The sequence below is a fragment of the Paramormyrops kingsleyae genome, chromosome 23 (assembly GCF_048594095.1).
Source record: "Paramormyrops kingsleyae isolate MSU_618 chromosome 23, PKINGS_0.4, whole genome shotgun sequence".
NCBI lineage: Eukaryota > Metazoa > Chordata > Actinopteri > Osteoglossiformes > Mormyridae > Paramormyrops > Paramormyrops kingsleyae.
Genome location: NC_132819.1, coordinates 14,462,784 through 14,490,421, shown reverse-complemented (window position 1 = coordinate 14,490,421; position 27,638 = coordinate 14,462,784). Strand labels below are relative to the sequence as shown.

The window sequence follows — 27,638 nt, the reverse complement described above, 5'->3', positions numbered from 1 at the left end:
TAAAATACCATCAATTCATTCCTCTCTCTCCTGTACCATTATTCGACCTGACCTGTCTACTTATGCAATATTTGAGATTTTTCAACCACTCAACTGCTTTCCCAAAATCTCGCAGCAATGAGATATTAGGAAGATGAATCCTGCCACCTGTACCCTGGACCCCTTTCCTACAGTACTGGTGAAAGGCAATATTCCAGCCATAAGCCCCCTCGTCACCTCTGTAATAAACCTCTCTCTCCAAACCGGCACCGTTCCACCTGCTTTAAAGAAGGCTGTAGTTAGACCACGTCTCAAAAAAACATCGCTTGACCCAGAAGTCTTGGCTAATTACAGGCCCATCTCAAATCTCTCATTCCTTTCCAAAGTTTTGGAAAAAGTAGTTCTTGCTCACCTTCAAGAACCTCTCAAGTACAATAACCTTTTTGAAACATTCCAGTCTGGTTTCCACTCTGCCCACAGCACGGGAACAGCTCTGGTGAGGGTCATGAATGATCTCCTGATGGCAGCAGATGCTGGAAGCCCTTCTCTAATCATCCTGCTTGACATGTATGGGATAGGGACCATCTCCCTCATAGACATACTGTACAGCAACAGACTATTTTATAGTGATCCAGTTCAGTGTGTGTGAAGTAAAACAACAAGGCAGAAGTATCCAAACATCTTTACTGTCATTATGTGGCAGGATAAACAGATACAAGACAAACAGCTGTTAAACTGAAGGACACGACACTGAGAGCTACACCTGTTCTCTCTCCACCTTGCCTGGAAACACGCTTGTCCAAAACGTGAAGGGCGTAACCTGCATCGCTTTTCTCTGACAAATAAGGATCCTCAAAATACTTCTGAAGTGTTTTTATTTCCCAAAAGGCAACTTATTAGTCTATATATTATTTACATGTTCGCCGTAGCACTGTGCTAGATGTCCGCATGGGGACAGTAAAGCTTTGCATGAATTATCTATGACCACATCACAAATTCAGGGCTTCAGACACTTTCCTCTCTTCAGGAATACCATTTACCTAAAGTGGAAAGAAAATGATAGATAAAGATCACTCTGCGAAACCCACAGAGGTTTAATGTACATTTTAGTTACAATAGAACAGGATTTCGTTTGAATAAAACTTCAAGAAACTACTTAGAGCGAAACGTTATACTTGCCTCCAGCCTTCGAAAAGTTGACATACAGTAATTATCTCCTTTTGTAAGCAGTAAGTGGATAAACAAAATGTGCCATTACCCCAAGTGACAGAGACAAATCAGTCTCATTCATCACGTACACTAGAGGGCGCCTTACCACCAAGTGGGCTGCCATGTTTGAGGAAGTGACTTGTTTTTACTATCGGTTTTGGTTTGATTTAGCAATTTTGGGTACCAAAGAATAAAATTATTTAAAAATACCTGCTGGCTGTTGCCGTGGAATCTGCATCTGATTCTGAAGGTTACTGTAAAAAAATAAATATGTTTAAAGCAATGTAAAATAATTCAGACTTCACTTTTGTGCTTTAAAAGATTATGTAAATGTGCTCGACTTCTCCGCGTTAAATATCCGCCTCATCAGGAGAATCCTAAAGAAAATGCACAACCCCTCATTTTACTGTATTTAATGATTCCTGCAGTGAGCAGACGGCCCAAGATCTCATGACCTCTATCCCTCTACACTTCCTATTGTCCGCGATTCTGGTTTCTGATGTGTTGAAGGATGTGAAATATCAAGCAAAAATATGATTGAAGTCCCGTTTTGTATAAATGGAGCCTTTATAATATTTATCTATATATTCTCCATCTTCCAATCACTAGTCCTGGTCAGGGTTGAGGGTGTATTTTACCTCTCTGTCTTATTTTGTAGTATTACTACGTTGTATTTGCTTTACATGGCAGTAAAGTACAAACCTACAGGATATAAATGGTAAATGGATTGCATTTATATAGTGCATTTTTGCTACTCTTTCGAGCACTCAAAGCACTTTACAGTTATGCCTCACACTCACCCATCCACACACACATTCATACACCGGTGGTGGAGGCTGCCATGCAAGGCGCCAAGCTGCACACCGGGAGCAATTTGGGGTTCAGTGTCTTGCTCAAGGACAATTCAATGGGGTCAGGAGGACCCGGGGCTCGAACCTGCAACCTTCTGGTAGCACTACCAGAGGCACTACCTCCTGCACCACCATCGCCATATGCTATAATACCTGTAATGAATGAAGTGGGGAGTGAAGGTGAGAGAGGATCGACGTCACGTAGGAACCCTATAAACACTTACGTCTGCGTCTGCATCAGCGGCATGCTCGTGGTTTCGTAGCTCTCTGGGTGGAGGGGCGGCACCACCTCCCCGCTCACGGGGTGGAAGACGGGCAGCGTGGACAGCGGCCAGGAGATCTCCCGGTTCTTCGACATGCTGCGCAGCTCCTTGGTGGACTTCTGGATGGAGCTGTGGTGGACCAGCTGGATGCTGGAGGGGAGCGAGAGCAGTGTGTTTCACAAGCCCCCCCCCAGAGCTCTCTGCCGCCCCCTGGCGAGTAAGAGGCGGCGCTGCACGCGAGGAAAGGATACAAGCGCCTTAAGCTGTCGAGGTGTCTTACGAAAGCTAATGGAATCTAGGACTGGAAGTTGGAAACATGTCCGCCACGGCCGTACAACGCTCGAGAACAGCCGCATGCCCGGATTAGCCAGAGTTTACGACCCAGAGAAGGGGTTGGAGGAGGAGGGGGGGTACCCCATTTAACCTTTCCCTGAGTTTTAGCAGCTTCCCACTGTGGATTGGAATGACACAGATGGAGTCACAGACAGACCGTGTGTGGAAAGGTGTCGCCATGATGGGATGGGCGGGGAAAAGGGAGAAAGGAAAAAACATGGAAATGGAAAAGTATCCCTGGATAGGTAAAGGAAAACAAAAGGAAAATAAACACAGGAGAGAAGACACTTACTCTGGTGTTTGCATGTTTCTTTTTTCCCTAGAAACAAAACAAAATGAATGAATTAAATACTAATATTAATAGTTACAGACATCCACACACAAGCAGATGGGGTCAGTCAGGCCTGGGAACTGTTTCAGTTCCGGGAGATCTAAGGAGGGCAGGCACTCATGATGAAGATGATGATGATGAGGATGATGATGAGGACTGCTACCAGGGTGATTGTGGGGAAAAATTAAAAGAGAACTTGTCCCAGCTAGTGTGTGGACTGATGAATGGCACATATATAGACCAGATGGAGCTGGAGGAGCTGCTGCTTCTCGTATTGAGGGTCCCCCAGTCCCCTCGAAGCCAGAAAAAGGGGCAATTTACATGCCATTCACTATATTAATGTAGAATAACAGCTTTTTTGTAGAACAGAATGTCACAGGACTGGGATTCTGAACTTCCAGCTACAGACCCCCCCCCCCCCCCCCCCAAAGGTGATCACAGCACCTCGATGTCTTTCAGGTATCTTACAGACCTAGGGAAGCATTGAAGGAGACATCAGAAACGCGTCTTTCGTAAGTGTAAAACTCTGTAAGCAAACCGGGCCCCCCAAATCTGTGGAAAAGACACATCTCCTATTCTGTACGACATTCCCGCATTCCCTGCGTCGCCCAACTTCCTGCCACCCACCCACCCCTGTAATTCAGACGCCGGACACTAGGGGGGCGAGCCACACACTTACACCCCTTCGCGGCGGCAGCACATGGCATAACCCAGGATGATGAAGAGGACCAGGGCAATGGCGGAGGGCACGGCCAGCGTGATCACGAAGTCGGAGAAGTAGTCCCTGCTCTGCAGCTCCTCGGAAGGGGGCTGGTACTCGCCAATATCCGGCAGCACGCCGGGGCCGGGCGCTGGCCTCTCCCCGAGCCTCTCCCCGCGGCTCGCTTTGGTGACTTCCACCTGTTGGGGGGTGGGGGGCAACTGAGTGACCGATACCTGTGTGACACCATGGTGACAACCAAAACTTCATGGTCCTGGGGTTACACCATTGTACCTTAGACAGGAACTTAACACGACTCATCTCAGTTAAATATACAGCTATATAAAAGCATAAACCCCACACCCAAGCAATAAAATAATAAGCTGAATCATATTAAAATGTATCTGAACGGAAAAGGCAAACTGCCGCTTACAATCAGCATAAGAAGCACTTCGCCGACCACCTCAATATCCTCTAATAAAAGCACATCTCCCAGCTGCTTGAGACTGATGTTCTCCATTTCTCACTTCCAAGGCCGCCTGTCAGTGGGGGGTCCCACCCGCCCCCCACCCCCTTGCTCACCAGGGAGATCTTGCACCAGTCGATGTTGAACTGCGCCCGGAACTTCTTATCGCAGCTGATGACGGGCTCCATCTCTTGGCTGCAGCGCAGCTGGTTCTGCGGCGTCTCTACCTCACGCAGGCAGGACGAGAACGGCACATCGGCACCCACCTTGACGTACACCCTGCGGGCACAGTGGCAGCGCGGTTAGCGGCATGTCGTAAAGCTACATTTTCACATCGATATATCTTCAGTCAAGATACAGGATGAGACAATACCATTTGACTTTTATTGTGCGTTAAAATAGTATGAGCAAAGATTTTAAAGACAGCAATAGTATTCCATTCTGCTTCTAAACAATATAAGAGCTCCAGCTGTGACGTTGCACATAATCCCAGAATTCACAGCGAAAATCAAAACATTCAGTTAGCGGCATCACACAGGAAAGCTGATGGACAGGAAAGGCAAGGAAACACTCACTACGTTTACATGCACGCTAAGAAAATCTAATTATTGTGTTAGTCCGACTAAAACCAGACTTAAAGTACATGTAAATATGTCAGTCCGACTGAAATCATACTAAATCAAATTAAATTGTGAAGGTGTCCAATTCACCGCTCAACTAAAGGGCGCTTTTCCACCGCACCAGGTACCATACTTTTGGTACTTCAAGTAGGTACCAAAAGTATGGTACTTCAAGGTTTTGCTTTTCCACTGGCATAAAAAACACCAAATGACATCACAAAGTGAGGTGGGTATTTTATAAAGAATTCGAAAAATGTCTGTATTAGGACTGGACGACTCGCGATATTAATACCGACATCGCATGTTATGCAAATCCAATTCTTACATCTCTAGTCAGCTCGATTAAAATCGGGCATTTTCTTACCTTCAATTTGGTATGAATTTTATAGCGCAGGGAGCTGAAGTCTTGCAAAAACATTTTTACTCTGTCATAGAAAAAAAAGCCTAGCAATAATTCTAATGATTATTCATTTTCAAGATTACCTAGTATATGTTTAAAAATACTACCTCCGCTGCTTTTGCATGAGTGTACTCCAAGACAATCATAATTATTTTCATCCCTGCTGTTTAATTCATTCCTAGACAGGTTCATGAGAATTTTTTTGTTTCATAAATACTCCAATATTTATTACTACAAAATCACACGTACTGCAATATCTGAAAAATGTCCAATACCGTGCTGTCATAGTATATTATACAAAATACTTTATTTCTTGTTATGCTATCCTAATCTTGTATCTGTTCTTCTGACCAGATCGCAATTAAAGTTTGTCACTTCCCTTGTCCACGCACCCATTATTATTGATTTTATTATTTTTTTATGTCTTCGGCATAATAGGTCAACTGGAAAAAGCCCAATACTAACAAGCTGAAAGGAGTCATATCGCCACCTATTGTAGCAGAGTTGGATATAATTAATAAATCGATTCCCCTCCCGCACATGTATACTGAGACAAGGACAGTAGTCTGATTAAATGGCGTAGTCGAGTTATAGCTGTAGCCTGACTTTGCTGTCCATGTAAACATACTGTCTTTAACTTGGTTCATTTAGTTTTAAAAAAGTGCCAGATGACTCAGAAGTTCAAAATATTGCAACTTGCAATATTTATTTTATTGAAGCTAATACCTTAAAATGGGGATCTATCTCATTATAAAGCGGGCTTTTTACTTTAATGGTTGCCAGGCATCTGTTTGAGCCATTTGCCAAAGAGGATTTAGATTTAGTTCTCAGTCTGTAAGCATTCACCTTCAGTTTTGAGAGTAATGTCATAAACTGAGGAAAGAAAGAGTCTGTTGATGAGCATAGTGGAGTGAAATGCTTTTATATCGTAGCTGTTTTATTTGACCCATGCAACACAGATATAAGTATAATTAATTCTGTCTTCATTTTGAAACTTCTGCTTGGAATAAACAACTTACTGAACAGAGTAGTTGTACACTTGAAAATTGTATTTGCATTTTGTTTTGACCACACTCTGTTTTAATAAATGTTTGTGACAGCTTGCATGCGTCTTTGATTTACAACTGGACATTTATCCTGCCTCATAGAAATACCGAGATATATATCATATATTGCTGTTCTGCCTAAAAATACCATCATGTGGTTTTTGGTCCATATCACCCTACAAGGTCCCATATTTAACATCTAAGAGGCCACTGATATTGCTATTGACAAGCTAAATGAAGATGTCATTTTAAATTTAATGGCACATGCTTACTCAGATCCAGCGTATGCATGTCATCAAATAAATCAGGTAAAGTATACACATCACTGAAATCCAACATGTTTTTTTTTTTCCACGCAAAAAAACAAAGGTAGTCTTTAATTAGGTTTATTTTTAAAAAATTGCTCCTTTTAAGAGGTCAAAATGAATGATATTATTCTACAGCTGTTTATTGGGATAATAAAGCCGACGTCTACACAGATACGCCATGATCTGACTCAAACCTTTGAGAAGCTACTGTAGTCCTTCAATCCCTTCAGCAGCTTCTGAAAGGACCAGCAGGACGACAGCCTGACCAGAGACTCACCCCTCCTTGAGGTCATTGATGGGCAGGGGGACGCGGCCGCCCCTGTCGAGCGCTGACGTAATGTTGATGGCGTTGAGACGTTCGGGTTGCCACACATTCTTCACGGCACCCAGGAAGTCTCCTAGCACCTCGCTGGCCAACATTTCCTCCACATTCATGTTCTTGATGAAAAACTCGGCCTGGTACGGCAGGGGAAAATCTAGGGGGGGGGGGGGGGGCACAGAAGTATTGAATGACCCAGGACCGAACCGATCGATGCTCGTTGGTGAGGAAGGAAAATCTTTCGTACCAACCTCTGATCCATAATGACAAGCAAGAAACCAACCCTTAATGCCTTATATCTCACATCTCACCCTATTCCAGCTGATACCACATAAATGTCATCTTAAAATGAAGAATAGCCTGATGCATTTTTAAGACTTCCACTGAGAGTATGTAAAAAACACACACTTCCCAGGAGACCATATGAAAATATTGTTGCTTTCATTTAAACTGAGGCATCCGTTACAGAGAAATGTGCTGTCCATTGTAACAAGTATGAAATATTGGTTGCTGTCCCCAGCAGGCAGGAAATTGTTGAGCTCAGTGTTAGAAGATTCACTACAAGTGTCTGGTATTATTTTTCAAGAGGCTGCATAACAAATTTTGTGATCAGCTGAAGTTTTTGGTGGTGGTGTGAGTCGTGGGATTCATCTCTTTTGGTTTATATCACGTCTCATGCCATTTGGGATGAATACATTTTAAAAATAATATCAATGTTTGTGTAAAATGTTGCTGGTTTAATTTTATTGGCTATCCAGGCCTGCGGCGGCTAAAGAGGATTTTCACAGGGGAAGGTCATTGTGTAAAACACAGTACTTGCCCCCTTCTTACCTTCTGTAGAGATGATGTTGATCACCAGGTTGTGCCTGGCGGTTTCGAAAGTCCGCCTGTTATAGGCCGTAATCTGCAGTGCGTAAAGATGAAAGCTGAAACCCGCATCAAGACAGCTAGTCCACTGCGTTTGCCTGAATGAGATTCAGGCATAACCAGGAATGTCCATCAGAGCTCAGATCACATAAATATAGGGAGCAACTACAGGGGACAGAAATGCCATTACTGCAGTCCTAAACCTTAAGGTGTGCTCTGCTCTGATTGGTCCATATCACAACTGATAAACATCTGCTTCAGGATAATGGAAGTATCACAAGGATGTGACACAACGAACAATCACCACAGACTTCATTAAATGCCATGACATAACACACAGAGATGGTTGCCATGTTTGGATCTTCATGACCGATGTGAATGAAGGAGAGTACCTCGATAACGGTGAGCTTTCCCACGTGCTCCGCTGTGGGAGATCCGTAGAGGACCCCGTCGCTGTGAAGAGTCCTCTGGATGTAGCGAAGCCACCCCGGTCTATCCGGGTAGCCCATCAGATTCGTGTTAAAGGTGATGGGGTCATTGCTGGAGTCACCTGACCCATGTAGCAAAGAAACCCAGAAAAACAAACTCATTTATGGCCAGTGCATAACAACTCAGCCTTTAAGATAACATTGCCACTTTCTCATATATACAAAGCAGATTGACTTCATAGCCACTGTCATTTCTCTAAGGATGTATATGAAAATGTGCATGTATGATACATTATAGACAAAAGTATTGGGACACCAGGCCATTACACCTACAGGAACTGTTATGACATCCCATTATAAATCCACAGGCATCAATATGCAGGTGGTCCTCCCTTTGCAGCTATAACAGCTTCCACTCCTCTGGGAAGGCTTTCCACAAGATTTCGGAGTCTATCTGTGGCAATTTGTGAGGTCATGCACTGATGCTTGATGTGAAGGACTGTCTCTAGTTCATCCCAAATGTGTTTGATGGGTTTGAGGTCAGGGTTCTCTGTGGGCCAGTCAAGTTCTTCCACACCGAACTTACCCAACCATGTCTTTATGGACCTTGCTTTGTGCTCTGGGGCACAGACACGGTGGAACAGAAAAGGGCCTTCCCCAAACTTTTCCCACAAATTTGGAAGCATAGAATTGTCCAAAATGTCTTGACATGCGTATGTATGCATGTATTTATGTATGTAGTAGTGAGATATAAGAAGCATGAGAGGATAAGCTGCAGGGTGACCTATAATAAATCAGGTGTGGCTATAAATGTCGCCGTTCAGTTTCCCTCACGACTGATAAGATGAGGAGCTTAACTAATGAGGCAACCGAAATGAGAGCGGTTAGGGTACCGTACCCGGCTTTGGGTAAGGAGGAAACTCCCCCTTGAAGTATTCTCGTTCCAGAACATGGACGAACAGAACCCCCGCCGAGGGGTACACATTGCGGTCCGCGTGCGACTTTGAAAGGATGGTGACCACTGTCGGGGAGAGAGTGAAAGAGAGAGAGGCGTCAACAGACACTCTCAAACGTGCCGAGATTTTTCTCTTTTTATGAACTGCGTCCTGGGTATTTGGCCTCACGCTGCTTTCCGGGTCCGGATTCAGAACCAGCGTGTGGCTCGTCCCTGCTGCCGGATTTGGAAAGAGGGCCTTTTTTCATTATTTTTTTTTTCTTTCCAGCCCGCTATGCGCGGCTCAGGAAGTGGGCGGTATTATGATGTGAGAGACGCTGGGCATTCCGTGAGAGCTGGTGACAGCGGCCCGGCGAGGCTCACATTCCACAGCCGGGACGCCCCCATGTAACGTGCACCCCCTCCTTGCACTGTAAATGTACCCTGTGTTTCATTCACTGGACACGCTCAAAGGAGGTCCATTCTGTTATGTCTCATGACAACATTAAAACAGATTATGGATTAACAGTATAACATACATCAGTAATATGGCAGGTGGACTGAGAGACACACTGCATTGTCTGACCAGGATGCCAATTTCCCCAGACATATTATATGGAGCAAAGTGCGTCATTGCACGCCTTTTCACAACTACACTGTGCTGACACACAGACAGACTGAGTGAGGAGGTAACATTCAGTATTCCCACAAGATTAGTGCATACTATGGTTAAGAAAAGCAAGTATTGATTAATTTAAAAAAAAAACTAGCCATAGAATACCTCACATTTCATTTCACATCCCACATATGCTTTTAATTGCATATTTTTATGCAAAAATTAAAATTAATAACATTCTGGATATATTTGGGGGGGGGGGTTGATTTAAATGAATGCAATGAGCAGCCCAGCAGTTTCCGACCAAACCTCTCACAGCTTGCGGTCGCCATACATGCAGTGCCATGGTCCCAAACACAATGTGTGTCGGGTGACAGTCACAGACTGTCACAAGAGGCAGCGGGTACATCCAGGTCCAAAGGTTCTACCTGATCTGTTATTCCAATGAGGGGACAATGGCAGAACAGTAACAGTGTTCACTTGTGAGGCCACATGGGAAATAACCAAGACAGAACGCAGAAACGCAAGGCAATGAGAACGCGGACGGGCCAACAACCCCCATCCCCGATCAACAGCAGAGTCAAATCCACTTTACTTGGTACCGGAGGATTTTAACTAACCTGGAGAAATCCAACTACTGCCCGGTTCAGAGCCAAGAGAGCATTATGAATGAAAACTACAACAGCCAATCAGAGGCGTCTAAATGCTCAGATTAAGGTGTGGCACAAATTTAACAATTCTAAGAATCCAAAGAAAGGTTCTATTCTCAACCACTGTAAATACAAAGCAAGGAATGATGTTTGACTTAAAGCCTCAAATAAACAAAATATGCACTTCTTGGAAATAACATGTCTATTCACAACTGCCAAAGGTCATTTATACGACATATTTGGCAGATATAAAAACAGTATCTTAGTCTCTCCATACATTTGTTCCCCCACACGGATGCCATTTCATGGCAAAATCTCAGAAACCGCAAAGGTGCAGCAAAAGCATCCAATACATGATTTAAATAGATAGTCCTTTTGTTTTGTTTAGAATTCAGCTTTTAATAATCTATTTTTTGTCCTGATATATCCTACCACAAAGGTTAACTGATCTGTTGCCTTAGGACCTCACTGTACTTCCACCATCAGCTAACCTGCCGCCCTCCCCCATATTAGCAATCCTGTTGGTGGACGACCCCAAGCGGCCGAGAAGGCCTGTTCCAAAATGTCTCCACAGGCCACTGCAGCTCCCCCACCTAAGCGAACATCCTGCTGCCTCACTAGCTCAGAAACAGATCAAAAGCTACGTCTGGGTACGACTGTATCGGATCTGCTCATATTGCAGGCTTTGTATACAACACGACCTAAGCTTCACGACTGCGTTTTAATATATTATCCATTAAAGGTTAATGCTAAACTCCACCATCCCTCTTCAGTCTTTTTTATTTTGCATGTTGCAGCTACTGTACACTACTGAAGTTTTGCGATGAGATTTAAACAAATTTAGGTGAGCACTGTATGAGGACAGACCTGCCTTTTACAATTTTTTAGAAGCTGACGCAGCTGCATCTCAGCTTTTAACAAGGAAACTTTTTAAACAGCTGGGGTGGTTTATAACTCCTGTTGAGTTAGGAGCATTCAAGCACTTAACTAACCGTAAGTTCACTCTTGGGTATATTATAGTTGGCCTTTGGCCTCCCAGTTCCAGGCGCTCCTTCTCTGTCTTATCACGACAAGGCATCAAGCAGCCTGGAACGGGGACTAGGGGAGACACGCCGCTCCCAAGCTGAATGGACCGACAGCGATCACGGCACCAAGGTAAAGGGATCTCCTGGCAGCCCAAGCGAGCACCACCAGCCACATTAAAACACGAGGTGGACCTCATTACAACTCTGTAACAATAATCTGATCTAGAACAAGACTTAGCAGGCTTTCATATATAGAGATGGATCAGCAGAATAAGGCTTTATCTATCGATCCATCTTAGCTGCAACTTACATTCTTAACTGTGGGTATAAATATTTCCATGCACTTCAAGACATTTTAAAATTGTAGTCTGTTCCCTATGACTTTCTGTAATGGCTATAAATAGAATTATTTTATTGCCATTACAGATTTTGTGATTCTACTTTCTGCAGTTTGAAACGACCCTACAGCGTTCAGTTATATAACAGTATATGTTTCATGCCTGCACAGAACAGTTTTATGAATTGGTCTACATATATAACTACGGTTCTGTTTGTTCTCATAACTGTTGTAGAAGCACGGGAAAGTCAAATACTTGGCAAAGACTCCAACACCGTTATGGGGAGCGGGGTAGTTACAACTGTTCCCCAGCTCCACATCCCCAAAAAGACAAACTTTGACATGTTTTTTTTAATCGGCTGGTCTTCCAAATCTATGACGTATTCTTTTTAATGAATGGTACAGAGGTGTTTCCGTCATCCGCAATTGCTCAAACCCGCCATCAGTACTTCACACATCGCGGGGCTGGAAAACAGGCACAGACCAAATTAAATGCATATTATTAATGCATAAATGGGGAGGTTGGGGGATTAAACGGCAGCATTAGGAAACGGCGGTTAGCCGGCGTGTTAGAGGCTGTTTTCTCCTTGCATGTTCCCACTCACCGTTTCCCTGCACGGCGGATCTCAGCTTAGGGCCGTAATAACGCTGGCTTTGGCTACGTCCCCTGCCATCAGCGGGACGTACTAAATACGCTTTCGTTGCAAAACAGAACAAAAGCAAATAAATGGAGAGTGATGCATGCATTTTATCGCCTCAACCGCCAGTCTGCCCATCTCCCAGGCAGCCGATAGTCCCGCAGCACTTACCGCATCGTTCTCCACCACACCGCTGCGTGTCCGACAGTAAAGGCCGGGCGACCAGATCGCTCTACAGCCGTGTGTGCACCCTCTTTAAACAAACGTGTGGTCTATATAATCACATTTAAAAAAAAATAATACCATTATGAATGATTGCCTAAAGCTAAGCATAAAGCTCGATATGTTGTGGGTGATCGAGCTTGGTAACATTTAATGTGTAACCGAGCATGTAATGTATGACTGATGCATCGGTAAAGCTGCCTTTTCCGCGTCGTGTTTTCCATCTCGGTCCGACGAAGCAGCCGCTAGCTAGGCTATGCGACATATCCATTCCGAAGTGTAATACATACCGACGGAGAGCCATGCGAGGACACCGATGGCGTCCATGGCAGCCGGTGCTCCGTGCTACGCGGCGATCGCTGGCGCTACGGCGGCTCCGGGCATCCCCCACCCCGCCCGCCTTACATTCCACCCAGCTCCATCCCTAGCAGCGGCCCGCAGGAGGCTCTACGGGATCTGGTTGGTGGGAGGGTCCGAGCATCTGGCACAGATGCTGGAAAATGGGGTGCCATGTTTAAAGGAGGGGGGCTGCTGCAGGGCCAGGGGGACGCGCCCCACAGCCGCCCAGGCTGAGCCTTCAAGCGCCGAACATACGAACACCCAACATTTTTTAACGAAACCTAGTTATGCATTTCAGTTTGCAGTGGAAAACGTTTTACAATATCCACATATTCTTCTTAATAAGAAGAGCGGTCATCCAGAGAGTATACCTAAATCACACCAATCTATATCTTATTGCAATTAAATAGCCTTAACTTTTGTCCATTTATGTAACTGGACATGCTCCTGGAACAATTCATATTTAGTTAACTTTTATGGTAGCTTAGCAAACGTGTCTCCAGGCAGCTTTCAGACTGCCATGCTAATTGCTACACAGCAAAAAAAAAAAAAAAAACTATAAGCCGCAGGATTTCTAGTTTATTGTTCTTGCTACCTCATCAAATCACTGGTCTATACAGAAGTGAATACCGGCAATCAAACTAAAAGCTTAACGCTATTATTTCGTATTTTCCCTTCCCGGTGTGCATTAACATGTAATTTACCTATTGAACCCTCAAGCAGACAGAAGGCACTTGATGCAATAAACCAATAAAGATCGTGGATTTTAAACTTGCATGAACAAGATGTTAAATTTATTTACTTTTTATGCCTGTTGAATATGTTAAATTGTAGGAAGAATTTCAAAGATTGATTCTGTATTGCTGGAATATTAGAGACTATATTAAAAACGTTGGTATTCTAAATTATTTCAGTGATGACTGGCTTGGAAGCTAGTTTCAATATGATAGCATATAGCCATCACCCAACCACCAAGAAGCTAACTATTTCTAGAGCCATACCAATGACCACCATCTGGCGTGACAGTCACGCTTTCAGACTCTCACACTCAAGCAAAAAATCTCACAGCAAATCTGTATTATTCCGTTATAAACCTAAAATGAGCTACACCAAAAGCACTGGGGTAGTACACAAACCCTACAGACTATTTATAAGGTAATAAAACTGCTACATGCATGTAAATGCGTGTGCAGACTTGTCTCGAATTTAAAATCTCATGCCAGCCAGCTGACCAAAGTTGGCAGCCCTGCCACCAGCTGCTACTGTGAGACCTAGAGTTCCAAGACTAACATCTACTGCAACTATCGAGGGAGAACAAGGAGTGTGTGATATGCTATGCACTCTAGTAATTGAGTTTTGTTTTTGGCTTGATATTGCAACTCCATTCGCATCAGTCTGGTACAGTATGATATTGGCACAGGCAAGGCGACACCAGAGCCTCAGAAGACCTTTCACCCCTTCTCTAGCCTGACCTCAAGGAACCTGAGGAATAAGATGGTGGACATGGCTGCAGCTGGAATATTATAACCAGCTGGCAGCCTCTAGGACTCACTCCCCTGCTGTCCTCGTGAGAGAGAGATGGGTCAGTGCACTCTTACATGGACTATAGATGGCTCAAAGCAGTGACTCAGAAGGTTTTTATCCTGTACAAGCGTAGTTTAGCTCCTGACCTGAGAAATCACTACTGCCAGGTGGGTCTGGTACCAGCGGTGCAACCCAGGACTGCTCTCAGCATTAGACAGGAAGTGATGTCATTTAGCCCCTGTAACAGTCATCTTTTGAAGTTTGATGTTGTCACCTTAATGGCATCTTCGTGCACACCTTCTGAATTGAGGAGTATATTGCTAACCTGTGTTGAGTGCTAAGGCGTTTATTCCCTAATCTGAAGGATCTGGAGGTCTTATTGATGGTTGAAGGAATTGAGTGACTCCACTGGAAAAGAGGAGACTTTACTGCCTTGACGCCAATCATTTGTGGTGAAGGCCAGCTTGCTGAACAACAGGAGCCTGGATTTAGAAGGGAAGTTCAGAAAGCTGTAGTTTGTCACCGCAACCTCCCTTTGGGCCAAAGTGCAGAAGCTGGTTCAACACATACAGTATGTGACACTATTCAGAAGCCAACAGCTACTGGAAGAGCAACAGTCAAGCGCACAACTTCAAATCCAAGGTGTCTGGAGAGTTGTGTCATTGGGAGTCTATTTCTGTGGTATATGTCTGTATGAGAGAGCCATGGGTGGATTAGGGAACTTAGCAATTCTTTTATGGTAAATAGGTTTGTGTCTTTGTGGTTGGCGACAGTTGTTGATTATGTCAGACGTCACACTGAATTTTTCACTTAATTTCTTTTCATTTTGCATTTTTTTTTTATAATTGTGGAGGGCTTCCCAACCAAACTGCACTAATTCTGAGAGATCCATCTTTGTTCTTAATGCTGGCATTGCATAATACATCTCGGCTCTTTGGAAAGCTGATGGTTCCATGTCTGGTCTCTAACTGCAGTCTTTGCCTGTGTCTCTCTGCCCCCACACTGAACAGCAGCGCAGGCAGGTAGCTATGCGGGTATATTGCACAGAACGATGAATGTGCTCCTCTGGCACAAGAAAGGGCTGCTTTGCATTGTCTTTTTAAAAACGGTATTTAATGGGTACCACTCTTGTATTTAAATTATTTCAACCACATGAATCTGAAAATGATTGTACTGTTCTGCTGTTCCACATTGTGCCTCGATTCTAATTTTTTATTTGAGGCACAAACGTGCTATTTTTCTATGTTATTTCACAGTAATCAAATCTTGAAGGGGGATAGATATAACGGCATCTTTCTCATTCTGCAGAGGCATTACATACAGGTTTTTTAAAAAAGATTATTTTTAGGTTGCTTAGCAACATTGACAGACTCTGGAGCTGTTAAGTCAAGCAGAATACTAGGGGATTCCTTAAATGCTGTCAGCTTTAAATGTTGACACTTGTCAATAGCATATTGATAGGTATATATGGCTGATTATTAAATGATCAATATATAATTTTCTCTGGTGATTTATTAGTGATATTTTATGGCTACACTTAATGAACTTATATACAAGAAAATAAAACAAAATTTTCAGATCTTCTTCGTCTTGGGACCCCTTTTCTCTCACTCACTTGCCACGTCCCAAACATGCAGAATATATCTATTCTCAACAATCCTAGAAATGCATCATCATGTGACCTTCAATAGTACAGTATGTTCACTTTGTTCCTATGCCCGTAATAGAGAGCTACAAGCCTGCAGCTAAGTGGTTGATTTATTTATTTTTTTACATAAAGTTTCCTTTCACATATGTCCCTTACTGTGCAATCCTCTAAAATATTTCTCTTTTTCCAGCCACTCTTCAGTATTCTTCACAGTCTATTAGTGTCGAGCTTGGTCATCAAAATAAAACTTTAAAATATACTATAATTGTATATAAGCCTTGTAACATGTATAATGGGTCTTTTTCATAGACATAACAGGATTCATTTCAGTCTGACAAACATTTGGTGGAAAAATATCAATAGAGTTTACTTTAGTGTTACGGTTAGTTGGGAATATTAACTACTTTTGTACATGCTGCATAAATCGCTATACATGCGTTTTACGAATATTATTTTATTATTAGTAGTAGTAGCAGTAGTAGTATTTACTTCTAAACGTTAGTGTATAGCCCGTTCCGTTAAGATTAAAAGTAAATTGCTTGCCCATAATATTTAGATATTTACTTGGAAAATAATTATGCATTATGTAAAATGCAGCTATAGTCGACAATAGTAAAGGTGAGAATGGTTTAATATTGGGCGTTCGAAAAAAACATATACGGTAATTAAAAAAAAGATCAGTTTCAACTGCGGTAACGCCACACATCTGGTTATGCATGGCGATGCATTAAAACATAAATTGCATAGAAAAGCATCTAACAAAAATAAACATCAGTATCGGACCACTATGCTTATCACAGCAGTTAAATTGTTCTGATATTTATCCCAGACCGCAGTTTATAAAAACACCCTCTTGTGCAGCTTATTGGGTTAAACCATTGCCATGTAAGGTGAAAAATGTATCAAATACGAATTGCTGTGGGGACAAAAATATAATTGTTGGCCAAATAAGTGAGAATATTTATACATATAATCTTGTAAGAGTACCAACAGCATTTTTTATGCTTATTATTTATTTATCTATACCGAATCAAGTGATTCGTTATCAAAACACCCCTATTGTGCGTGTGGCGGCGTCAACCATAGCCTGCAATGGCGTTGTCTGGCGGTGTGCAGCGTTGCTCTTCTATGTTAAATTGTCTCAATAGGCGGAGTACTGGACTACGGCTTGTGGAGGATTACAGGCAAGGCTGAATGAAGATGTGGGCTCTGGGTAGGGGTCTTATCAGCGCTGCCTATGTAAGGTGAATCTTACATCAGATATGCCACATGGAATATTAGATATTTGTCATAGCATCTTTTATCAACGATGCAAGGCACGTAAGTGACTCTTTTGTTTTGTACACTGTAGCAACAGCTTTTGAGTGTAGCTATAGTTAACTTCTGCTTTTTTGCTGACATTCTGCAGAATGCTTCCATGTGCGTTTAATACACATTCTCGCCATAAAATATCACCCATCGTTTGTTTGAGACTTAAATTATATGGTTGTTTTAAAACTGACATTTAATATGCTGAATGACAGTCGCTGGTGCTTATTCACTGTGCCATACTTCGGTACGCGATTTTCATACATAAATCGAAAGTTCACTCACAGTGTGGCATCTACCGAATAATATGCTGGGTGGTGGTTCCATATACAACATACCCGTGGTGACTTCAGGTCATCCTTTATCTATGTAGTCGATATAATAACGGTATCGATATGGGTGTAGAATTGAGTGTAATAAAAGCATGGACAGCAGGATTCATCAGCAGTGTCTGAATTAATGCATGTAATATATATATATATATATATATATATATATATATATATATATATATATATATATATATATATATATAGTTGAAGATATGTCTTAGCCTAATGTTAACGGGGTATCGGAAATAGAAATAGGGATGTTTTCCAGAGTGTGTTCAGGTGTATCGGTAGAACAGCTCGATGTTTATTTACCACCTATCAGCTACTTCATTGAAATGTTAACGTGAACGTACTAAGTATTATATCCGAGATATGCATGGTCGACCTTTATTGATGCTGTATTACGTACGCAGTATCGAAACAAGCACGGAAAATGTTTAAACAGATTAGGCTACTGGTGCTGCATGGTTATTTAAACTGCAGTGTGCAAACGGAGGTGCGCTTAGTTGTATATGTCTGTCTACCCGGATTATACTGACAGACGGACGCGTTTGCGATCGGTATCGGAGGGGTGATGATGCAGAATATCGTCCGTGAGATACGGGTTACGGGGGTCTCTTAGACGGCTCTGACGAGAGAAATGGCTCTGCAGCTAATACAATACAGCACCTTCACCTTTATCTCTGCGTGTTCATCATATTGATTCGTGGAACAAATACTTATGGTTACATTAATTGTATTAATTGACTTATGGACGACATATGTCTTTCACTTTTATAGAAATATCTGATATAAGTATGTCAGGTTACACGAGTCACTGCTTTGACCCATCTATAGTAGACTGTCTTTTAAGTTAGACAATATACCGACAATGAACATATAATTTACAGACAATATACAATATACACGCCATATGGTGTGTGTGTGTGTGTATATATATATATATATATATATATATATATATATATATATACATATAGTCAGACATATTTGAGTGAATGCTTCAGTTATTTAAACTGAGCACAACATATGAAAGACATGCTGTTTAAAAACAAAAAAAAAAAAAACGAAATACGTTTTCTTCCCCCAGGTGTGTCTATTTATTACTGTATTTTAGATTTTTTTCTCTGAATGATACACTTAAACATTTTATTGGGACAGTTACTTAATTTCGACTGAATTGTCAATTAGTAACAGTATTAAGTCTGTATTTTAGAATTGGTAGAGTGCAAAATGAGTTTACGTCCATCTGCACTGTCACTCGTTAATATAATTTCATATCTAACCAGAAGTTTCTTTCATTACCAGGTGAGTTTCCGATCGGAACCTTGCTTAGGAAATATGGAGAGCATGGAATGAAGGACCAGCAATGGTGAAGTCTTCACCATTTCTTAAACAAGCATGATGAAAACAGAGGGTTCTGGGGAAAGGTCCACCCTGCGGAGTGCTTCTCCCCATCGGAACGCCTACCGAGCCGAGTTCCAGGCCCTGAAGAAGGCCTTCGACCAGCCCAGGCAGGATGGAGAACATAAACACAAGGACCCAGAAAAGGCCAAGCAGCCAAGAGGTCGTCAGTATGGCAGCCACGTCAGCCGCATTAAGGACATGTTCATGCAGATGGGGACAGATAAGCCCGGGGCGGCCTCCAAGAGCAAAGGGAAGGACGAGCCGTCGCCACAGAAGATCACCAAACCCACCAACTTCGTCAACAGGGCCGACGGCTCCGTGGTCAAGCTGCAGCCCGCGCTTGGCGAACGCACCGCCAAGTTCACGGAGACCAGGAAGATCTTCGAGCAGAGCACCCGCGAGATGTCGCAGTCGCCGGTGTACTGCTCCGGTCGTGAGAAGAGAAGCCTGCAGGACCACGCGGAAGAGTGGAGGGGCACGCGCTCCAACCGGGGAAGCACGGACTCCCTGGACAGCCTGTGCTCGCGGACGGAGGCCGCGTCCCCCACCGTGAGCCAGCTGAGTGCCGTCTTCGAGACTGCCGACCAGCAGCACGCCGTGGGATTCAGGAGGAGCGCCGGGCGCGCTCTCTACTCTCCCGATGGCTTCAACCGACATGCCGAGCTCAGCGAAGACGACGCCAGCTCCCGACAGTCGCCGTCCCACGGCAGCCACAGATACCGCGGCGGTAAGCACGCCATTCCCCCGTCATCGTCCTCGGAGGATCTGCTCAGTCCCAGTCCCCTGTCAGAGGTGGCCGATGGTGGCCAGGCTGTCCTGGACGGTCCCCAGCCAAAGGAGGAGGAGCCGAATGAAACTGAAGCAGATCAGGGAGACGGTGAAGGTGTAGGCGAGGGAGAGCGGCCGCAGAATCAGCAGAGGCAGGTGGGCACCTTGACTGAGGCCGTGGGAGTAAGCACAGACTCGGTGTCCAGCAAGGCGGCGGTTTGTGACGCTGTCACCGAGAATGCTCCAGACGCAGTGGCCAACGAGGTCGAGCAAGACGGGCAAGGTCACGCCGCGCAAGGCCTGGCGAAAGATCCCAACGAGGACTACACCGGCAACGAGAGGGTGATTTTCAACGCGGATGGCGATGCTTGTTACCAAGGCTGGGGAGAGAGCTGCACAGACCCTGAGGATGACGAGGACACATGCTACGACCCGGGCTCCGAGATCACGGAAATCCCCGGCTTGCTGGAAGAACCGGAAGACGAGATCCCCAAAAGGAGGAAAATCAGATTCAGTACTGAGCCAATGACGGTCAGTGTCTCATTATTCTGAAAGATGATGTTACACAAGGTGAACATTTAAATCAGTGGTTCTCAGTCCTGTTCTTGGTGCCTCCCACCAGAATGTTTTCATTCCAACCCTTCCTTAATCAGGCTTAAATGGGTTAATAATGAATGATGCAGGTTGAAAGCAGTGTGGGTTGGAATGAAAACATTCTGGGTGTGTGCAGGAACAGGATTGAGAACTACTGATTTAGGTGCTCTTAAACTTTGCTTTTTTTCCTAGCAACACAAGCATAACTGTAATACATCTAGCTGCAATTGTAATTGATATTTAAATGACCCTGAGAAAGATTCTCAGGTACATTATTTGTCATTAGGAGACCTTGAATTGGAAACTCACTTCACGAAGCTTACTGAACACGATTATTGGATTACAGTGCATGGCACATTAATTATTGTATGGCTTTTATCCCGTTACCTGTTTCTAATGGACCCTTAAAATGGGAAGAGAACAAACTGTCTGAGCAAGTTGCATGCTGCTTAAGGACACGGCACTGAAGGCTTCGTCTTCACATGTGGCCTTGCTGCCGTTCCCCCGAGGAAGGTGCTTAACAGAAATTTCTCCGGTAAAATACTGTGCCTTTAAAAAAAAGCTGTAAGTCACTCTGGATGAAAGATTTAGCTAAGCTAAAGAAAATAGCAATTAAATAGCATGATTACCGGCGAACCACTTGAACATTTCAAGGTCTAATGCGTTTTGCTATGAAATGGTAGCTAAATTTCTAGTATGTTAAAAGGAAATGTGCTCTTTAATGCGTGACAGACGTGTGCTATAGTCCCCACAAATGATGCAGCACATTTCACCTGGCTGTGCTGTTTGAAGACAGCCAGGTACCAATGAATATGCATCGGTTGTGAGCTGTGGCCTGTATTGGAGCTATTTTGACCTTAACGTTCATGAATCTCATCTTAACTTCGTGATGTTGGATCTGGGCCTTGTACCTCCACCGTGTCTCTTGATAATGTGAGTTGATAATAATGATTTCTCAGTTATTTACGCTGATGAACCTAGTGGACTGTGATGGCAAGAATGCCGAACGTTAAGGTACATTATAGTGTAGTTGAAGCGCTGATGATTGTTTGAGGGTAAGTGGTCAGTTCATGTAGGGGAAGAATTTAGAATTTGGATCGGCCCGTTTGTGGTTGGTTCCTATGCTTGTGTGCTGTTCTACATCACCTGGGTTTCTCAGTGTCAAGAATGAGAAGAACTATTTGCGAGGCTCGCCGGCAGATCGGCTAACGGAGTCATGCGATTTTGGGAGGGAACGGGAGCTTTATTTGGGGACAGGAGCGAAGTGGGGGGGAGGAATGAAAATTGGCGGCTGCAGTTTGGGTGTCAGTGCTGGGGATACTCAGAAACGGGACGGGCATCAGGTCATGGGATGGATGCAGCTGCAGGCCAGGTTGGGCATCAGTCCATGAAGACCATGTGCACCCCCACCCCCTAAATTACCCTGTTCCTATTATTATCTGAACTCCAACAATCACTTTATATGTAGTCTGCTAAAATTTCAGTAGCTAAATCAGTCAGTTGTTTTAATTATCCATCCATCCATCCGTTCATCCATCCATCCATCCATCCATCCATCCATCCATCCTCTATCAGCTTATCCTGATCAGGGTCACGGGTTGCTTTAATTGTTCTTCACAGTATATGCTGCGCTTACATTTCATTAATCAAAATGCATTCCATGCTATGCTCAGTTTAGTTTCGCTTTTTGGGCTCACAGTTATTTATAACCTGGCTGTCTCCTGGTATTGTAGTACACCGTATTTATATTTTTAAATAAAGGATTAGCCTACTGCATGGTACAGTGCATAGGGTGTGTGCAGTTGTACAGTGTACAGAATGACCTCACAGCAGCACATTAAGCACGCCTTATTATTTGCGTGTGTCCGGTCCAATGAATGCGGCAAATTAAAAGAAATTATGAGGTAATTGGTCTGTTGAAGTTTGGGAAGCTGTTCATGTGCTCTTTAGATAGACTTTGTTGAGTTCTTTATGTTTCAGACAGCAGAAGGCCACTGTTCATTAATCATGCTGAATGTTTAACTGGATCTGCACTTTTGCGGAGCAGGAACCTCAGCTGGGCCGTTCCTCCAGCGTCCTGACAGTAACCGGGGAGTGACGGAGTACGCCTGCTAGCCTTTGCTATTCACGGCACGTTTCGCTGTTCAGCACTCTCTATGATAATGGAGGTTCTTGTTTGATTATGAAAAGACAATGTGAAGCTGGACCGTAACCCGAGTGTCGTGTGTCTGACCCCGGAATCGTGGCTGCCGCAGATCTTCAACATGAACGGCTACAATTTTCTATCATCGTTACCTGTAACTCATTTCCTGTGTACCCACTGAAATACCCCAAAAGTGCAACGGCTCGCTGTAAGGTATTGTGAGTTTGTCTCCTTACTGTGTGTCTGCTCCTCTGAGTGATTTCTCATGCCTGTCCTATTTAAAATCACCAACCCTGTGCCTGGTTTCTCGAATCTGGTTTTGGATAACCATTCTGCTGTTCTTCTGTCCTGGCTGCACGATATCGGAAACATATCATTAATGGCGATGTGATTTTTTCTTTTTTTTTGCGATAAATATTGCGATATTTATAAAGCAGAAAAGGAGCTGAACATTCACCTAAAATAAACAATCACCAAATAGAAGTTATCTACCAATAGAATCAAAGAAGTTGCTGGTGTTGCAAGTTGTGCTGACTGATGACTTGGCTTTGCTGAATGTCATCTCTCTGTAATCCAAAATATTTCGGTACAACGGAAGACAGATGGATTTTAGTGGCCAGATCTTCTTTGCTTTGCTCCTTCCCTCTCATTTTGTTAAATCTGTCATTAATGCATCTACAGTATGAGTGATTTAAACAGTTGAGAAAGCATATGCAGAGCTCATGCAAAACTAATAGCGTTAAGCATTATGCAGATTTTTACATATACAGTGGTACTTCGACCCACGAACTTAATTCGTTTGAGGACTCAGTGCGTGACCTGAAAAGTTCACGACCTGAATCATAATGTAAATGCAAATAATTCATTCAAACCTAAGAAACACCAATTTTCTTCAATTTTTTTATGTTTTTCTGTGACCAAGAATATAGACTTAAACCAAAATAACCTAAATTATACACAAATAGTGCTAAATTAAATAAAGCAGTACAACTGAGCGTACACTTGTTGGCGGGCTGGTCGCTTGAAATTAAGACGCCAAAACACGGAAAAGAACCACAAAACATCCCCCCAAAAAAACGAATCAATTAACATGAAAAGACTGAGAAACAGTCAAAAACAATACAGTAATTATTGTAAATTATTAAAATTTTATAAAAATTTTATTAAAATGTTTACGTACATTTCGTGATGCCACACGTTGTATGGCGATGAACTTCTCTGTTTGTACTGTAAACAAACAATATGCAGTTGCCACTCTGTGTGAATGGAGAATATAACACTGAAATAGGAGTTACTTAATAATTTATGTTATTAATGAAGTATTGTAATTTTATGCATAGATATGTGACTGTTAAAAACCATCACAAGCATGTTTATCAATCACTGAAAGGTACCGCTATAACAGAACGTTCTCTCTCTCTATTTATTCTTTTTTCAGATATTCGACCTCTGAAGAAATGTAATAAAAACATACAACAAGTTTTTTATACATTCTTGGGCATAATGTACACTTCTTTGTGTTTCTGGTGGTTCTTTGGGGCGCTTTTGGGGGATGTTTGTGTGTTCACAGCCCGAAACACGGTTCGCGAAACGGTACAAAAAATTTTCAAACATCTGGTTCGTAACCCAATTTGTTCGTGAACATGACTGTTTGTGGGTCGGGGTACCACTGTACTAGATAATCTTGAAAAGGAAAAATCATTAAAATTGCAAAGCTTGCTAAGTTTTATTTTCTATGACAGAGCAAAAATGTTTTAGCAAAACTTAACGTAAGGTATGAAAAAACCTGATGTCTACCCAGCTGAGTATCGTGGTCCTTGCCATGTAAGAATTGCATGTGCATAACATGCAATGTCAGTATTAATATCGCACATGTCCAGCCCAAGTCCCAGCACAGTTTCTGGTAAATTATTTGGATAACAAGTTTTTGGATTCCATTTTGCCTCTCTGGGGAAAATTACCAATGGATCACCGTACACATGGACGTTCGTATAATTTCTTGACGTTGAGTATTGAGATTAATGAAATTCTTATGTTCCAAACCGCTCGTGACAACCAACAGACCGTATTTTGGCTTTTATGATGATGCAGCAATCAAGACATCACAGTCTGCGCACATAGTACAGTACAAAGAAAAATCGCAAGCAAGACACTTAAAAAATAGACTTCGCTTAATTTTACTTGAGATTGCTTGTCATAAGTGATACGATAAATCTTCTCCCCATCCAGGCTGCTCGACTTTAATTAATCTTGGGAGTCTTTGAGGATGTAATCAAGGCTTCCTCACAGCGTTTGACTTTTACTGCGATGACTCCTGAGGAGTTACATTTAGTGATTCTCCACGCTCTCAGGACAGAAGCCTTAGTGATGTCGACAGTCAGACTGCAGAGGCCAACCTTGCATTATTGCCAGTCACCGCAGCGTTCGGCTGGACCCTTAAGCCGCGTACTTCTCCGGCAAGATGGTTTATGTTTTAGTAATACCTTGCTTTTCATGTTGTGTTCACATAATGAGTTTGCAGCATAGGCGAAAGCTGGCAAATCAGCCCAAATCGGCCTTTCAGCCGCCTCATGTGTAACACTCGCCATTCGCAGTCTGCCCGGCGTATTGCGAGCTGCGGGTCTCAGGCCCTGACTCACAGCCCTGCTGACGCTCCCTGTCTGTGCTAGACAGCCGTGGGCCGCCGCTGAGCAGGAAGGTGGATGGTCAGTGATGTAACACAGGGAGTGCAGGATACACGTGGTTCAGGTTGCCATTCTCACCTTCCTTAACGAAAACGGAAGTTAAAATGTGTTCCTCTGCAACAATCTGGGCAACAGCTGTCTGGTTATGAAACAACGTCAGTCCCCATCTTAAAGAATGCATTGTCGCATCTAATTACTGTAATAAGTATTTAAAGCTTTGATTTTATTGGGACCCTCTTAAAATTATTTAAAATATGATTTGAAGTCTAAATCCAACAAAGGGATGTAAAACACTTATACTGTAATAGACATGGAATAACAAGGAATGTGTTAATGGGTTAATTTTTGGGTTCTATCAGAAAATTATCACATGAAAACAATTTATGACATGAAATAAATCTCCCTCTTTGAAACCCTATATGCGCCTAATAATGTAAGCCTGGTTTCCGGTGACATTGCTAGCTGTGTAACTTTAAACATTCAAATCCCTCTAAGCAATTCTTGCAAATGTTAACATTCTTAGCTATAAAGGCAGCATGGGTTAATTTTAAATTCAAATGATTTCAGACTCTCTGTACATTTAGCAGTGAATTTGGCTGAAGTTAAATCATGAAGAAATTGTGCAATGTTACCATTCCAGCACTTACAGTTTCGAAAAGAAGTTAAACTGCTCTTACGAAAGACTGTCAAGTGAGGCACTTTTCCCTGGAAAAGGTCATCGAGACACCAACAGCAGTTCTCACACGGCTCTTTTGGAACTCAAACAGGCATTTTGATGCCAGCTACAATAGGCAGATTGATTGCCCGTATATTATTCATGAGTCAGTATTTTGGTGCGCTTTATGTTGTTGACACCTGATCTTCTTGAACTGAATTTTTAAAGGATTGCAAGGGGCACAACTTGGCGATTCCCTCTGCTTGTGTCAGGCACTCAGGTCTCCTCCAGTGACCTTGTTCTGATCATGTGTTCCCCATTGTTCTGATTCCCACTCCATAGCAACTGGGAGCATTCAGAGGAGACACAATGTCTTGCATTGTTCTTGGAGTGGCTGCAGACATAGCCATGCTAACTGCAGTTTGCATGGGCTGACATACTGCGCACGGTGATGAAACAATGAAATAACCGACGTGTTTAGAAGCCCAGTTATGTAATGTGTGACTAATTCCGCATTTTATATGAAAGCACTAGTGCAGACCATGTACATGACATGAGCCCTTGTAACGCTCAGCTCGCTTTGCTAATGAGCACTGTAGAATTTGCAAGGCCTCGCGCTGTTCTGCTAGGTTCATAAAGAGGCTAAAGTAACTGGGCGCTTCGCATGTTTTTGGAACATTTTACTTGCTAGCATCTTCCTGAGCCTGCCGGCTGCTTATAAGGAAAGGCTGGACCAATCATTAGCTTTTCGCTACTGCAGATGACATTCCTGGCTACATAAGCTGCATACGTAGCCAGATATGTGTTGCATGAGGAAAGCATGACATATCTCAATGCTGTAATCAAATCGGGGATCCAGATGTCACCGCTGTTTCGCCTGAAAGTATACGGCCGTCATTATGATCCGGCAATAACGGGGCCTCGTAAACAAGCGTCTTAATTTTCAAGATTACTATCTCATCAAAGTGCAAAAGCCAGGGGGAAGTTTATAACACTTAGAGTGGTGACAGATTGTTAATAGGAGTCGGGCCTTACTGTTGCGCACACGCATGGCGGAGTTTATTGATGGGTAATTGCTATCACCATGGTGACGACAGGGCCGGCAGCGCATAATTCGGAACGGTGAAGACGTGGGCAGGCTCGGCTCAGACTGGGATGCTGGGAGTTACGGTTTCTCGCTCCTTCCGAGTAGCGATGCTAGGCAGGGCCGCTGATTCGCTGCCAGGCTTCTGATCGTCAGCCATGGCAGCCGCTGACGAAGATGAACCGGTCGCCCCTCTCTGGCGTGGCCAAACCAAAGTGGTGTTTAATAGAATCAGCAAGTAGCTGGCAGCTTCCTGGGCTCCATGCGGTGTCGTCAGGGACCACTCTCCCCCCTCATCCTCCCGTCCTTCCTCCGAGTGGCCCTCACCGGCCTGCCCGGCCGCAGCGCTTAGCTGAGAGCCAGTCGGGCGAACGCGCCGCATATTAAAAGCACAGCGGCATGTTCTGTGGCGCAGCGGGAAGCTGCTGTGAGTCGCATGTGTGATGTGACTGTGGAAGGAAAGCACCGCAGCCGATGGGGGAAACTTTAAGCGGCAGCGAGAGTGCCACACGCTTGCTTCGCATGACGCTGTTTTCGAACCTCCCACCTACTAGCGTCCATTACGGGTTATTTTTAAAATATCCAGGCACCCAAAAGCTGCAGAACTCTA

At 43.5% G+C, this 27,638-nt stretch overlaps 2 protein-coding genes across 10 annotated transcripts in view; one reads left to right on the top strand and one right to left on the bottom strand.

The window, feature by feature from the left end:
- Positions 1 to 649: 649 nt before the first annotated feature.
- Positions 650 to 13,050, bottom strand: sgce (sarcoglycan, epsilon). 4 transcript variants are annotated; one of them, XM_023811890.2, is made up of 13 exons: positions 12,833 to 13,048; positions 12,288 to 12,377; positions 9,019 to 9,141; positions 8,085 to 8,242; positions 7,657 to 7,729; positions 6,784 to 6,982; positions 4,249 to 4,411; positions 3,646 to 3,866; positions 2,928 to 2,954; positions 2,264 to 2,452; positions 1,399 to 1,442; positions 1,159 to 1,196; positions 650 to 1,019 (listed from the first exon to the last, which is right to left on the bottom strand). In XM_023811890.2, exons 1-13 carry the CDS (start codon positions 12,867 to 12,869, stop codon positions 969 to 971), a joined length of 1,413 nt encoding a protein of 470 aa, XP_023667658.2. In that variant the 5' UTR covers positions 12,870 to 13,048; the 3' UTR covers positions 650 to 968. The 4 variants fall into 4 exon arrangements, with proteins under 4 accessions (XP_023667658.2, XP_023667659.2, XP_023667661.2 ...); XM_023811891.2 differs by lacking the exon at positions 2,928 to 2,954 and having other exon boundaries at positions 12,833 to 13,050; XM_023811893.2 differs by lacking the exon at positions 12,288 to 12,377.
- The window catches only part of ppp1r9a (protein phosphatase 1, regulatory subunit 9A), a 48,526-nt gene continuing 32,024 nt past the window's right edge, over positions 11,137 to 27,638 (top strand). For 3 of the 6 annotated variants that reach the window (XM_023811869.2, XM_023811868.2, XM_072705533.1), the window contains exons 1-2: positions 17,147 to 17,373; positions 19,002 to 20,399. In XM_023811869.2, coding sequence (XP_023667637.2) covers positions 19,095 to 20,399 — 1,305 coding nt within the window. In that variant the 5' untranslated portion in view covers positions 17,147 to 17,373; positions 19,002 to 19,094. Of the gene's footprint in view, positions 11,476 to 17,146; positions 17,374 to 19,001; positions 20,400 to 27,638 lie in introns of those variants that run through there. The other 3 variants (XM_072705530.1, XM_072705532.1, XM_072705531.1) reach the window with 3 other exon arrangements.